The sequence below is a fragment of the Macaca mulatta genome, chromosome 14 (genome assembly GCF_049350105.2).
Source record: "Macaca mulatta isolate MMU2019108-1 chromosome 14, T2T-MMU8v2.0, whole genome shotgun sequence".
NCBI lineage: Eukaryota > Metazoa > Chordata > Mammalia > Primates > Cercopithecidae > Macaca > Macaca mulatta.
Window position 1 is genome coordinate 47010014 of NC_133419.1, and position 16131 is coordinate 47026144.

General features: G+C 44.7%; 1 protein-coding gene across 2 annotated transcripts; it reads right to left on the reverse strand.

Annotated features, from left to right (window-relative positions):
* Window positions 1-1891: 1891 nt before the first annotated feature.
* On the reverse strand, window positions 1892-15087 carry LDHA (lactate dehydrogenase A). 2 transcript variants are annotated; one of them, XM_015114618.3, is made up of 8 exons: window positions 15011-15087; window positions 12361-12510; window positions 9841-9958; window positions 8361-8534; window positions 6738-6911; window positions 5933-6050; window positions 4043-4166; window positions 1892-2619 (listed from the first exon to the last, which is right to left on the reverse strand). In XM_015114618.3, the coding sequence occupies exons 2-8, from the start codon at window positions 12484-12486 to the stop codon at window positions 2455-2457; spliced, it is 999 nt and encodes a 332-aa protein (XP_014970104.1). In that variant the 5' UTR covers window positions 12487-12510; window positions 15011-15087; the 3' UTR covers window positions 1892-2454.
* Between the last annotated feature and the right edge of the window lie 1044 nt (window positions 15088-16131).

A 16131-nucleotide genomic window follows, 5' to 3' on the forward strand; every position in this document is an offset into this window, starting at 1 on the left:
AGGATACAGGATTAAGTACAGGCTTCTTTTTGTGCTAATCAAAAAAAAATTTTTTTTTTTTTTTTTGAGACGGAGTCTCGCTCTGTCTCCCAGGCTGGAGTGCAGTGGCGCGATCTCCACTCACTGCAAGCTCCGCCTCCCGGGTTCACGCCATTCTCCTGCCTCAGCCTCCTGTGTGGCTGGGAGTACAGGCGCCCGCCACCGCGCCCGGCTAATTTTTGTATTTTTAGTAGAGACGGGGTTTCACCATGTTAGTCAGGATGGTCTCGATCTCCTGACCTCGTGATCCACCCATCTCGGCCTCCCAAAGTGCTGGGATTACAGGCGTGAGCCACCGCGCCCGGCAAAAAAATTTTTTTTTTGAGACAGGGTCTCACTCTGTCACCCAGGCTGGAGTACAGTGGCGGGATCTTGGCTCACTGCAACCTCTGCCTCCTGGGCTCAAAGGATCCTCCCACCTCAGCCTCCCATGCAGCTAGGACTACAGGCGCCCGCCACCACGCCTGGCTAATTTTTTTTTTTATTTTGTAGACAGGCTTTTGCCATGTTGCCCAGACTGGTCTCGAACTCCTGGGTTCAAGCAATCCACCCACCTTGGCCTCCTTAAGTGCTGGGATTAAAAGGCACAGCACCCAGCCTATATACTAAGATTAGATACTGGTGATGGTTGCCAACTATATGAATACACTAAAAATCCACAGTATGATACACTTTATAGCTGTGTCGAACCCTTTGAATGTGAAGACTCTTTAGGTGTTGGCAGGTATCAAGATTATGAACTTTTTTTTTAACTCATCAGCTACCATTAGTGTTAATATATTTCTTTAATTTTTATTGAGACGGAGTCTTGCTCTGTTGCCCAGGCCCGAGAGCAGTGGTGCCATCTTGGCTCACTGCAGTCTCTGCCTCCCGGGTTCAAGCGATCCTCTCACCTCAGCCTCTTGTGCTTCAGCTTCCCAAGTAGCTGGGATTACAAGTACAGGCCACCATGCCTGGCTAATTTTTCTATTTTTAGTAGAGATGGGGTATCACCATGTTGGTCATGCTGGTCTTGAACTCCTGGCGTCAAGTGATCCACCTCGGCCTCCCCAAGCGCTGGGATTATAGGTGAGCCATCACACCTGGCACGTGTTAGTGTATTTAATGTGTGGCTCAAGACAATTCTTCCAATGTGGCTCAGGGAAAGCAAGAAGTTGGACAACCATGCTTTAAGATAATTCCTTCTCTTAACTAGTTCTCAGGAAACAATCTTTGGAAAAAGATCTTGGAGTTGGGAATGACAATAATGTTGTTCAGTTAACCTTTACAAGTATGGTTTTCAGGCCTGTATAAGGGTCACGGTTATATTTTCAGAAAAATGTACAGAAAACATTCGTAGACAACCACGAAGGGTATTTTTTTTTTTTTGTAACAGATGTGGTTTTGCTGTGTTGGCCAGGCTGGTCCCTAACTCCTGGCCTCAAGTGATCAGCCCACCTGGGCTTCCCAAAGTGCTGGGATTATAGGCATAAGCCATCGCACCTGGCCTTAAAATTGTTTTTAATTGTTACCGGCTTCCAGAGGGCAAAAGATCTCAAAAATCTGTGTTCCCTATAGTGACAAACTACCATTGCCTCTATTCAGTTGGCAAATAAATTTTACATTCACATATAGAATGTTACTTTCCAATTATGATTAGCATTATCAAATATATAATACTTTGGGACTTATTATAATGGAAGTGGTACCAGTACAACTCAGCTGACTATAACATCCTCTGCTAAAAGTCAATAATATCCCTTTTAGAAAAAATTGTTGCAGGGTTGCCCAAGAATAGCCTAACATTTCCAAATTAATATAATAACTAGTAGCTTTATGACTATATCTTAATATAATGAATTAACCAAAGTAGTCACTGTTCAAGGTTTATTGGGGTTTTTAGTTGGTATAACACTTGGATAGTTGGTTGTATTGTTTATATGTAGATCTTTTTATGTTATGTGGTAATGTACACTACTGATATATATAGTTCACAAAATAAGCTCCTTTGGAACAATTATGCACAAGACATACGATATTGGATTTATACACTGGATCCCAGGATGTGACTGACTGGGAAAAAATGTTGGACTAGGCATGTTCAGTGAAGGAGCCAGGAAATTATAAAACACACAGTAAACATCCACCTGGCTCAAGGGGCAAATGCAGCATGTACAGAATTGGCAGTGGTGCGTCAGAACTATTTCACACTAACCAGTTTAGGACTACACAAGATTAATACCATCTAGCATCAGGATATAGCTGTGGATTTCACAAACCATTCCTATTTCTAACTTCAGGAGTTAATGCTTTTCCCAGTCCATCTTAAAATATTACTGTTTTAATCACAGATCAGATAAAAAGGACAACATGTACAACCTCCAACTAGAATCCTGTTGTAGCCTAGACAGTGAAATGCTATGACATCAGAAGACTTTAAAATTGCAGCTCTTTTTGGATCCCCCAAAGTGTATCTGCACTCTTCTTCAAACGGGCCTCTTCCTCAGGAGTCAGAGTCACCTTCACAAGGTCTGAGATTCCATTCTGTCCCAAAATGCAAGGAACACTGAGGAAGACATCATCCTTTATTCCATAGAGACCCTGAAGATGAAATGAAAAAACAAATCTTACATTTTATCTATGCATTCTACGGTTTCTCAAGACTTACAGCCTCTATCATTTTAAAGCTTTTTTTTTTTTTTTGAGGCAGAGTCTCGCTCTGTCACCCAGGCTGGAGTGCAGTGGCACAATCTCAGCTCACCGCAACCTCCACCTCCAGGGTTCAAGTGATTCTCCTGCTTCAGCCTTCTGGGACTACAGGCGTGCACCACCACACTTGGCTAATTTTTGTATTTTTAGTAGAGATGGGGTTTCACCATGTTGGCCAGGCTGGTCTCAAACTCTTGACCTCAGGTGATCCACCTCTTGGCCTCCCAAAGTGCTGGGATTGCAGGCATAAGCCAGAGCCTAGCCGCTTTTTTTTGGAGTTATGCTCTTGTTGCCCAGGCTGGAGGGCAGTGGTGCGATCTCAGCTCACTGCAACCTCCACCTCCTGGGTTCAAGTGATTCTCCTGCCTCGGCCTCCCAAGTAGCTGGGATTACAGGCTTGTGCTACCACGCCCAGCTAATTTTGTATTTTTAGTAGAGACAGGTTTTCACCATGTTGGTCAGGCTGGTCTTGAACTACTGACCTCAGGTGATCCACCCCTTGGCCTCCCAAAGTGCTGGGATTACAGGCATCAGCTGCTGCACCCGGCCCTTTTTTTTTTTTTTTTTAAATAGAGACAAGGTCTCACTATACTGCCTAGGGTGGTCTCAAACACCTGGACTCAAGCGATTCTCCTGCCCTTGGCCTTCCAAAAGTGCTGGCATTACAGCTGTGAGTCACTGCGTGTGGCCTAATTATGAAGATTTTAAAATACAACTTGAGGCAGGGTGCAGTGGCTCACGCCTGTAATCCCAGCATTTTGGGAGGCCAAGGCAGGTGGATCACAAGGTCAGGAGTTCGAGACCAGCCTGGCCAATATGGTGAAACTCCGTCTTTACTAAAAATACAAAAATTGATTGGCCACTACTCTCCAGCCTGGGTGACAGAAGAAGACTGTCTCAAAAAAATAAAAAACTTTGATAGGGAGAAATTCCTTTCCAGGTTTTCAGTTATGACTTAATGAATAATATAAAATAAAGTCATTAAAAATAGTAACAGAATGCTAACTTGAATATAATTTCTATTTTCCCCAATGGAAAAATAGTTTCTTTCTTTTACAGTCTTCCACCTACCTCATCAGCATAATTGAATGAGACTTATTTGTAGTCAAATTATCAAGTATCTATGTGTTGAACAGACCTAGTGGACATTAATCCTAAAGCTCAACCATTTCTTTCAAAAAAGGAAAGCTGTGGGTCCATTAATTTATTTCACTTTAGTCAGTAATGGAAGACTTGTATTAATCTTTCTCAGAAGAATCTTTGTAAAAGGCCAGGAAAAAGCATTCAAATACAGTGTATCACTACACAAACCTACCTTAATCATGGTGGAAACTGGGTGCACTCGCCTAAGATTCTTCATTATACTCTCTGCCAAATCTGCTACAGAGAGTCCAATGGCCCAGGATGTGTAGCCTTTGAGTTTGATCACCTCATAAGCACTGGAGGGTAGGAAACCATAGGTCAGGGCAGAAAAAGCAGGGTGGGAGAAAGAAAGAAAAACAAAGTTTTCATTAACACATGTTTTACAGTAAATAATGCCAAAATGTTGCATTATACCAAGAATAACTCTCGCACATGTACGCTAGGGATGTTCATTAACAGTACTGTGAGTAACAGCAAAAACATGACAGTCTTTCCAATGTCCTCCAACAGAAGAATGGATAAATCATGGTATACTGATACAATGGGATATTACACAGGTATCAAAAAATAAACTATAGCTACTTGTACAAAAAAAGGGGATAATTCTTAAAAATATAATATTGAATTTTAAAAAGAAATCCAAGACAACATAGCATTCATAACTCAAGATTATGTCAAGTGGGAGCGTGAGGGGGACAGAGGGATAGCTGGGGGAAAGAACACAGAATCCACTTATTTCCAAACACCAGCGGAATACTAAATTCTGATTCAACAATGTTATTTGACAGGTATCATCAGTGTTTCTTTCTTGAGCTGGGTGGTGGGTTCACAGGTTTTATTTAATTAAACAAATATAAACAAGAGGGCCTTGCTTGACCAATCATGAGAATACGTCATGAACTAAAGATTATGATTCGTTTCTTAATTCTATAGACCTGAGGTCCATACAGGACCACAAAGATAAATAATGCCACCAAGTTGAAAGCTTCCCTATTTCAATAATTTTTTTTTCTTTTGAGACAGGCTCTCACTCTGTCATCCAGGCTAGCAGGCTGGAGTGCAGTGGCAGGATCTCGCTTCACTGCAGCCTTGACCTCCCAGGCTCAGGCGATCCTCCTGCCTCAGCCCCTTGAGTAGCTAAGACCACAGGTGTTCACCACCACTCCTGGCTAACTGTTGTATTTATTGCAGAGACAGGGTTTTATCCTGTTGCCCAGGCCAGTCTTGAACTCCTGAGCTCAAGTGATCCTAGGGCCCTGGGGCCTGGGCCTTGCAAGGTGAGGCCCATTCTTTTTTTTTTTTAAAGAATGTTTTTATAGTATGATCTTAACAAAGCTTAAGAAAACAAGTTTTCTCAGCCAGGTAAGGTGGCTCATGTGTGTAATCCCTGCACTTTGGGAGGCTAGGGCGGGCAGATCACCTGAGGTCAGGAATTTGAGACCAGCCTGGCCAACATGGTGAAACCCCATCTCTACTAAAAATACAAAAATTAGCTGGGCATAGTGGTGAACGCCTGTAGTCCCAACTACTTGGGAGGCTGAGGCAGGAGAATCACTTGAACCCAGGAGGCATAGGTTGCAGTGAGCAGAGATGGTACCACTTTACTCAAGCCTGGGCAAGAGTGAGATGCTGTCTCAAAAAAAAAAAAAAGGTATGGTGGTTCACACTTGTAATCCCAGCACTTTGGGAGGCTGAGGCAAGCAGATCACGAAGTCAGGAGATCAAGACCATCCTGGCTAACATGGTGAAACCCCATCTCTACTAAAAATACAAAAAATTAGCCGGGTGTGGTGGCACATGCCTGTAGTCCCAGCTACTCAGGAGGCTGAGGCAGGAGAATCGCCTGAACCTGGGAGGTGGAGGTTGCAGTGAGCCAAGATTGCGCCACTGCACTCCAGCCTGTGCGAAAGAGCGAGATTTTGTCTCAGAAAAAAAAAAAAAAAAAAACCCTCAAGTTATCTCTCTAACAAAAAGTTCTCAAATGCAAATGCTATTACAATTTTAAACTTTTAAATAAAAACAGTAAATGTTCATATTCTGTGTTGCCAAATTAAAAGATTACCTCTCAACCACCTGCTTGTGAACCTCTTTCCACTGTTCCTTATCTTTATCAGTCCCTAAATCTGGGTGCAGAGTCTTCAGGGAGACACCAGCAACATTCATTCCACTCCATACAGGCACTAAAAGAAACAGTACAGACTACATCTATTTTCATGTACCAACAGATTAGTAATTATGATTCATTTTTCTAACTCTTATCTTCGGAGGAGGAATACTCAATTTTGGTAGATGGTCAAGACTACTAAAGTAGTCATTACTCATTTTTAGATTAGATTTTCATTTACTTACGTTATATAAAACTAAGAATTTTCACTGTATTCTAACCTGTTTCTCTGGCCAATTGAAATGTTTAACCCACGTATATTTGAAATATAAAGATTGTATGAGAACATAAGGGGGCTTTTCTTAGCATACAGAACCAAATCGTAACATTTTTCAACTGTGATAATAATATAGCTTTTGCGCACTCCATTTGGATTTGCTGACATTTTCAGGGCCAGGCAGTACAAGTCAAGTATAAACAGCTGTGATATTAAATGACTGACGTCATTCTAAGAACTATAGTCTTAAGATATCCACGGTAAGAAAAGAAATTTCATTCCCCATCACCCTCGCCATAAAATGACATATAAAATGGCAACAATCTTAACAATTCTTAACATATAATTATATAAAATACTAGTTTTCAGGAAACCATTCTATCCTACTGAATGGATATTTGATTAGGCTCTAATTGAATAATAACAATGTTCATCGACTTTTTATATAATCTTTTCAAAAACAAAAAGAAAATAACTTATGCTTACCACTGGAATCTCCATGTTCCCCAAGGACCCACCCATGACAGCTTAATGGGTGAACTCCCAGTCTTTCCCCCATCAGGTAACGGAATCTGGCTGAATCCAGATTGCAACCACTTCCAATAACACGGTTTTTGGGAAAACCACTTATCTTCCAAGCCACGTAGGTCAAGATATCCACTATGAAAAAGGAGAAAATAAAAGTCACCCATTATCCCTCCCCATACACAAAAAGATATCCTTACTATGAAGAAAATAGTTAAGCAGATACTAGGTGATTGTTAGATAATGATAGGCTACTCCAGATATATGGCTTTGTATGGATCTTGATATTGATCATGGCTAACCCATAATTTTGTTAATATTTTTTAAGCCTCTATACTATGTATATCAAGTCCATTAGTATTCAAAAAGTATAGTTTTGGCTGGGCATGAGAGCTCACACCTGTAATCCCAACACTTTGGGAGGCTGAGGTGGGAGGACTGCTTGAGGCCAGCAGTTCAAGACCAGCTTGGGCAACATAGCAAAACCCCACCTCTACAAAAAACCTTAAAAAAACTAGCCAGGCATATTGGTGCACACCTGCAGTCCTAGCTACTTAAGAGGCTGAGGAAGGAGGATCACTTGAGCCTAGTAGGTCAAAGCTGCCATGATCATCCCATTGCCCTCCAGCTTGGGTGGCAGAGTGAGACATGGTCTCAAAAAAAAGTATAGTAACAGTTTTATGAAAATAAACTGTGTATCAACTAAGAGACAATTATGGGCCCGAGCACGGTGGCTCACACCTGTAATCCTAATACTTTGGGAGGCCAAGGCAGATGGATCACCTGAGCTCAGGAATTTGAGACCAGCCTGGGCAACATGGTGAAACCCTGTCTCTACTAAAACTATAAAAATTAGCCGAGCATGGTGGCACGTGCCTGTAATCCCAGCTACTTGGGAGGCTGAAGCAGGAGAATTGCTTGAACCCAGGAGGCAGAGGTTGCAGTGAGCCAAGATCAAACCACTGTACTCCAGCCTGGGCTACAAAGTGAGACTGTCTCAAAAAAAAAAAAAAAAAAAAAAAAGAGAATAGCAGTTATTCACAAACTTATCCCTTATCCAAGATCTTGGGCAGGTAATTTTAAGCTCCAACTACATTTAAAGGCATTGTATTCTCTTTAATGTTTTAAAATTATTTATTAAAAAAAAAACAAAAAGCACAAATCTCCTTAGAAGGGAAGTGAAACATGAAAAATAAACGAATCAATAAACATGCGTGGCTGGGCACAGTGGCTCATGCCTGTAATCCTAGCACTTTGGAAGTCCGAGACAGGTGGACTGCTTGAGGCCAGGAGTTCAAAACTAGCCTGGCCAACACTGTGAAACCCTGTCTCTACTAAAAATATAAAAAATTAGCCATGCGTGGTGGCAGGCGCATGTAATCCCAGCTACTTGAGAGGCTGAGGCAAGAGAATCACTTGACCCCAGGAGGCAGAGGTTGCAGAGATTGCGCCACTGCACTCCAACCTGGGCTACAAGAGCGAAACTCCGTCTCAACATATATATTTTTAAAATATTAAAATAGATATATATATACTATCAGTTTTACTACAGCTTGTCAATTGTTACGCAGTTAAAAGGCTCACCTGGATTTGAAACAATAAGCAACTTGCAGTTCGGGCTGTATTTTACAACATTAGGAACGATGAATTTAAAGATGTTCACGTTACGCTGGACCAAATTAAGACGGCTTTCCCCCTCTTGTTGACGTGCCCCAGCCGTGATAATGACCAGCTTGGAGTTTGCAGTTACACTATAGTCTAGAGAAAAGGGAAATGACCAGATTAAGGCCTTTAGAATAAATTTTACCTAAGCAGCAAAAAGTTGTTACATAAGTGCCCCACAGACCTTTCTTGTTGTTTTTAGAGTTTTATCATTATGATTTCTTAAATGGAGGAAGAGCATGTCAATATCTTCCTTGTATTCTAGTTTTAGTCAAGTTGTAACGTTATGTAACTGCAATTAGGGGGAGGTGGAGGGAATCAAGTTTATTATTTGATTCTCCTATTAATTTTTTACATATCCTCAAAATTTTTGTTACCTAAGCTCAACGTTCACACTTTTCCATACTCCTGTTTTTACTTAACTCGTGTCCTATCAGTCCAGGAACAGGCAATTTGTGTGTGTGTGTGTGTGTGTGTGTGTGTGTGTGTGTATATATGTGTGGTGGTGGTGGTGGTGGTGGTGGTGGTAGGGGGACTTGTTTCTAAGCAGAGACAGTTTTACACTTAACAAGCATATTTTGCTTCTAGATACCCTATGGCACAATAAAGTTAAGCCAGCAATGAAGGGAGTTGCCCATTAGCGAGGTGGCCAGTGATTTTCAGGTACAAAAGTAGACACTATTTGGGGTCACATTCAGGTTTCTTGACTGGTGCTGTTAAGAGTGAAAGGGTCAAGTCAAGAATACTGGCTGAACAGGCTCATTTATTTACCCTATTCTCAACTTTGTGTTGCGCCTGTGAAAGGATGTGGGGACAAGAAAGTAACACAATGTGGTTAAATACAGACCTAAGGTTTAAGCTTTACTCATTACATTCTAATTCAGGTGGTTTCCATAGCATGGACAAATTGGATTTCTATTTTAAACCATTTACTGGAAATTGAAACTTTGATATTCACAGTCACCCAAGTGAAATCTTTCCCAGGCTCTTGTACCCTGCATTTAAAACAAAATCTTCAAAGAGCTAGGATTTCAAGCCTGATAAAGCATTTAAGTCTAAGTCTGGGCACAGTGGTTCACACCTGCAATCCCAGTACTTTGGAAGGCTAATGAGGGAGGATCACTTGAACCCAGTGGTTCAAGACAGGCCTGGGCAACACAGTGAGACCCCATTTCTACAAAAAGTAAAAAATTAGCTGGGCATGGTAGCATGCCCTAGAGTCCCAGCTTCTTTGTGAGGGGGAGGGGGTAATGAAGTGGAAGGAGGATTGCTTGAGCCCAGGGTTCGAGAATGCAGTGAGCCATAATTGTGTAACTGTACTCTACCCTAAGCAACAAAGAGAGACCATCTGAAAAAAGAATTTAAGTCGCATGGATTATAATATAAACTTGTTGAAATCAACCTTTCCCAGAGACAATCTTTGGTGTTCTAAGGAAAAGGCTGCCATGTTGGAGATCCATCATCTCTCCCTTCAATTTGTCTTCGATGACATCAACAAGAGCAAGTTCATCTGCCAAGTCCTAAAAGACATAAAATATTTAGTTAAATGGAAAATTGCCACGTCTAGATTTTAAGAGGAGCATGAAAAATTTCTGTATTTCTGGCGTAGGAGAGTTCTGTTACTTTATTAGTACAGTATCAAGATAAACTTCAAAGTAGAGGGCACCCCATTTCAAAAGCTGACTTACAGATTACTCCATACGTAGATAGCATTGACCCTCTCTCCAGCCCTGTCTCCCCACTGAAGCAAGCTCTATAGGAGTTCCACCACTGTAGATGTGGAAGCAGAACACTGGATTGGCAGTTGCTAGAATAACTTTCAATTATATAAAACTGCTCTATCTACTCTCTCAAATTCCATCCTACACACCAATGTTAGGTTGTTATTCATTTAACTAGGTGATATTGACCAGTTATCAAGACTTGAAATCAGTAAATATTCTGGCTGAGCATAGTGGGATCACATCTGTAATCCCAACACTTTGGGAGGCCAAGGCGGGCGGATCACTTGAGGTCAGGAGTTCAAGACCAGCCTGGCCAGGCCAGGCGCGGTGGCTCACGCCTGTAATCCCATCACTTTGGGAGGCCAAGGCGGGCAGATCACGAGGTCAGTAGATTAAGACCATCTTGGCTAACATGGTGAAACCCCCATCTCTACTAAAAATACAAAAAATTAGCCGGGCATGGTGGCCGGCAGGTGAGACAGGAGAAAGGCATGAACCCAGTCAGCGGAGCCTGCAGCGAGTCAAGTTAGTGCCACTGAACTCCAGCCTGGGCGACAGGGTGAGACTCCATCTCAGAAAAAAAAAAAAAAGGCCAGCCTGGCCAATATGGTGAAGGCCTAGCTCTCTATCTCTACTAAAAATACAAAAATTAGCTGAGTGTGTTGGTGGGCACCTGTAGTCCCAGCTACCCGAGAGGCTAAGACAGGAGAATTGCTTGAACCCAGGAGGTGAAGTGAGCCAAGATCGTGCCACTGCACTCCAGCCAGGGCAACAAAGCAAGATTCCGTCTCAAAAAATAAGTTAAAAAGTCTGATTTCCACCCATCTTTCAGAGATGGAATCTGAACTATTCCCTGGTTGATTCCAATACTAACAGTTACAGATAAAAAGGTTTGCGCAGTGTATAATATTGGCAAAAAATATCCTTATAGTTGCAACTCTAAAAGTTAATAGGTGCATTTCAGGCCAGGAGCACCAATAACAGCTTTAATACAAATGGATGTGGTCTATCATTACCAAAAAAGTTATTCGAGCTGCAGATCTACCCCTAAATCATCTACAATATAATGAGTGGCAGTTACTTTTCTTACCCACACCTGAGCCAGAGGCCATCACAGAGAAAATCCATAGGCGGTTTGTAGGTGTGAGGAAAACAGCATCAATTTCTCATCAAGTGGGTAAGGAATAAAAGTTTGTGTATTATGTGGCCTTTCCTAAGAACATATGTAGAGTCACCTGTGTTGTTACAAGGCCTTTTCATAGCTCATTTCTGCCTTTAGTCCCTTCTCACTTGAATCCATTTCTATTCAGAACCCAGAATTCATTTGTATTAGAAACTCCACATCTGAACTTCAGATTTTTATTTTTATTTTTGAAATGGAGTCTCACTGTCACCCAGACTGGAGTACAGTAGTGCTATCTTGGCTCACTGCAACCTCCACCTCCCATGTTCAAGCAATTCTCCTGCCTCAGCCTCCCAAGTAGCTGGGACTATAGGCGTGTGCCAGCACACCCGGCTAATTTTTGTATTTTTAGTAGAGATGGGCTTTCATCATGTTAGTCAGGATGGTCTCCTTCTCCTGACCTCGTGATCTGCCCACCTCGGCCTCCTCCTAAAGTGCTGGGATTACAGGTGTAAGCCACCGCGCCCGGCCTCAGACATTTTCACGTTGTAAGCTGCCTCAATTTCTTTTAAATATAAATCAGGTTTCAATAGTGTAATAAGGAGTGCTTTACTCACAATTTCTCTTTTTTCTAATTAAATTTTAGTTCCATAATTGATAACAAAATTGCTACCTAAGGCACAGGGGTAATGAGGTTTGGGTAGAACTTAAGATTTCCCATATAATTTTACCATATGTGTCATTTCAAATTCAAAAATCACTTTAAAAGAATTTTGGCTCATTTAAAGTCATGGACCCTTCCTTTTCATTGGTAGTCAATCCATGCATGTTAATACAGAATAATGAATTTTAGGAACTGGGTCTCCAGCCTGATGACCTTTGATTGTTTTTAATTTCAGATACACTTTTGGTGTATCATCATATTTCCAAACTTTGTTTCACAGAAAGTTATCTGAATGAGTGCATAAATCTAAATATTGTTATATGAAACGTAATAATACAATTCTAGGGGTGGGAGTGGGGGCAGAGGACGGGGTCAAGGTATGGGCTTCCAGTGTGGTAGATTCTCACTTACCTTCATTAAGATACTGATGGCACAGGCCATGCCAACAGCACCAACCCCAACAACTGTAATCTTATTCTGGGGAGTCTGTTCTTCCTTTAGAAGATTATGAATCAGCTGATCCTTGAGAGTTGCCATATTGGACTTGGAACCAAAAGGAATCTATAGGGGGAAAAACACTTAGTGTCACTACATCCTCTTTAGTGTTTGTTAACCCAGAGTTTTTTTAAAGCTATTTTACTTCCTTCGGGGGTATTTGCCACTATAAAATCACAAGAGATGACTAAAAAGGGAGGGGAAAAAAACCTAATGATTGCCAAAAGAGAGTTGAAAGGCCTAATGACAGGGTCGGTGAAGAGTGAAGGCCCATACCTTAGCGTGGAAAAGGAATATCGACGTTTGGGTGTAAGTATAGCCTCCTGAGGGCTCACCCATCGCGGTTTATTAACCCCAAGTGGGGCTGGCCTTTCCTCAGACAAGATCACTTTGAGCCACTCCTGCTCCTACAGCAAGGACACAGCCAGGCTTCAAGTAAAAACCAGAGGTATGTGCAGAAAAGCCACTAACTGCCACAAAGCTCGAGCCCAAGGCACTGAAGCGTGCGGTGATCCGCGCGCATGCGCGCTTTGTGGTTCTCCTCGCTCGGAAAGGTGGGCGGAAATCAGACTAATAGCTGCGGCTTCAGACCGCCCTGCTTTTACGCCCCGCCCAAATCCGGAAGATGGGCGGGCCCTGGAAACTTGTGTGCGTGCGCATGCGCATTACAGAGCGCAGGGGCGAAGCCGATTATCCTAGCGGCCTCCGGCCATTGGGAAGCGGGCAACTGGCCAGACGGCAGAGGCCTGAGAAGCCCCGCCCGCAAGCAGAGGCAATCTGGAGCTATCCAGCTCAGTGGGTGAGACAGGAGGAGCTGGGATTCAGACTTCAGACCTAATGAATGCCCCGAAGCAGACGCGAGCAACGTGAAGCCTAGCTGGCAGCCTCCCAGGCCTGGCGCGCAGTCAGCGCCAGACTTTAAATCTCAATACTAGAAACCAGGGCCTGTTAACCAACCCAGAGGGAGGCGCACGGTGTGGCTTCTACCGTGATCCTTGTTGCAAAGGCCTGTCAGGCCCAATATGAAGAAATTGTTTGAGTACAGGGAGTGTAGAAATAGCTGCAGAGGACCTGAGGCCTGCAGCCCTAGAGTTAATAGCTACTTGATGGAACCCTCGAATTCTTTCTACCGTGTTAATCCAACCCTGCACTGCATTCGCTGGAAGGAATATCACAGGCTGCATCCCCAAAGTATCACGTCTAGTTTTTTTTTTTTTTTTTTTTTTTTTTTTTTATTTTGAGACGGAGTCTGGCTCTGTCGCCCGGGCTGGAGTGCAGTGGCCGGATCTCAGCTCACTGCAAGCTCCGCCTCCCGGGTTTTTGCGCCATTCTCCTGCCTCAGCCTCCTGAGTAGCTGGGACTACAGGCGCCCGCCACCTCGCCCGGCTAGTTTTTTGTATTTTTAGTAGAGACGGGGTTTCACCGTGTTAGCCAGGATGGTCTCGATCTCCTGACCTCGTGATCCGCCCGTCTCGGCCTCCCAAAGTGCTGGGATTACAGGCTTGAGCCACCGCGCCCGGCCTATCACGTCTAGTTTTGACACCACTCCAAAGGGCAAAAACCCGAGAGGACCTCTAGGCAGGCAGCCCAGAGCCACCAAGCTGGAGTCGGGTCTCTCCTTACAAATCACTGCTATTTCTAGACAGCCTTGTAAGGTTTCTAGCCTGGCAGGGGGAAGGGAGTTCCTGCGGACACCTGCTAGCTTCACTAACGGCCCCGGGATCCAATGCTACCTTCAATGTAGGGGCGGAGGTGGGAGGGCATGGGGTGATGGAAGGGTGCGTCTAGCGGCGAGAGACAGGCAAAAACGAGTTCTACTCCTCACCTCTGCCGCCTACTCACTGGGAACTTAGAGATCCCTGACTGTCTCCTAGCTTTAGGTCTCCCCAGTTGTTAAAGAGTTGGTACCGGCGGATCCTACTCAACTGAACGTCGTGAGGTGCGGGAGGGCTGGCATGCTGCCTGCTTCATCTTTGCATGCGCTGTGCTTAACGCAGCCCGAGATACACCAGTAGTTCCTTAATAAATGCGCAAAGTGCTCCCTATAATCTGCAGGCAGCAGCTGCCCTCACGGAGCCCACCTCTCGAGCGTCCCAAGAGAAAAATGCAAGCCGCGTGGTACTCAGCCGCTTTCCGGCTTCCAACAACCCGCCCCGGACAAGCTGAGGCTTTTTTGGCTCTATGGGCTCCGGGAACTGGACCTCGAGTTTTACACTGCCCGCCGATTTCGAGCCCAGCCGCATGCCCCACCCTTAAGGCCTATCATCTCGTTGTTCCGCATCCACCCTGGCTTTCAAACCCTGGTTGGGTGTGGCCACCTCCTCGGTTCCCCAGCACGGCCAGAAGCCATGGTTCCCGCTTAGAGCAAAAGCAGAACGCGGCGAGCTCCGAACACACGCGTGGTGTGCGCCACCGCCGAGGTCTCGGGGCTGCGCTTCTTGGAAGCAGCTCCTACACCTCCCGGGTGTAGGAACCCCTTCGCGAGCAGCGGAGGCCAGCTGAGCCAGAGGCAGTTCGCTCTACGCGCCCATCCCTCCGGCGCAGTGCGCGCAGGGCCCTACCGTACCGGGAATGCACGTCAGGCGGTCGTCCGGGACACGCGGCAATGAGATCCCGAATCGGCGGCAGCGGCTGCAGCACTCTGAGCGGAGCGCGGGGGGGGCCTTAAGTGGAACAGCTATGCTGACGTCAGCGGGGGGGGCCGGCGGACGTGCGGGAACCCACGTGTGGGTCGGGCTGGGGGTGGATGCAGAGCCAGGCGGGGCACTGGAGAGGCCCAGGCGGCGCGCGCAGCCAGACAGCCGACCCGCAGACTGCTCCACGTGCACTGGAATTTATAAGTAAGGTGCTGCCCTCCAGCCACAGAAGCCTGGGTCGGAGACATGACGGAGTCAGGACGACCTTCAGTTTCCTCATCCATGAAACCTGGGGAGGTTACTCTCAGGAAGGCTTGGATCTGTTTATTCTTCATCCCTGTTTCTCAGTGTCCAGAACAGCTTCTGGCACGTAATAGGCACTCCACAAATACTTGTTGAATGAAAGGAAGAAAATGCCTAGCAGTCAGTCGGTCTGTTCTTAAGTCGAGTGACCTCCAAAACTTGACGCTGCTTTTCCCTCTGCTGCTAAGCCTACCAGCTCCTCACTCACAGTGAAGCCTTGGCCTCTCAGGCCTTGCAGGGTGACTCAGTTCAAATTTACATCTTAGTCTGCAGTTCCTACTGCCCACCGCACTGGCATCTCATCTCAAGTCTCAGCCATACCCAAGAACTGTCGGTGGTTTGTTTTTTTGGTTTTGGTTTGTTTGTTTGTTTGTTTGCCTTGGTATATTTCGAGACAGAGTCTCACTGTCACCCAGGCTGGAGGGCAGTGGCGTGATCATGGTTCCCTGCAGCTTGACATTCCGGCTGAAGCAATCCTCCCACCTTGGCTTTCCGAAGTGACGAACTACAAGCGCGCTCACTTGCCCTGCGATTTTTTTTTTTAATTATTAAAAAAAAATTTTTTTTTTGAGACAGAGTTGCTCTGTCGCCCAGGCTGGAGTGCAGTGGGGTGATCTCAGCTCACTGCAACCTCCGCCTCCCGGGTTCAAGCGATTCTCCTGCCTCAGCCTCCTGAGTAGCTGGGATTACAGCCACGCGCCACCACGCCCGGCTGATTTTTGTAATTTTTAGTAGACACGGGGTTTCA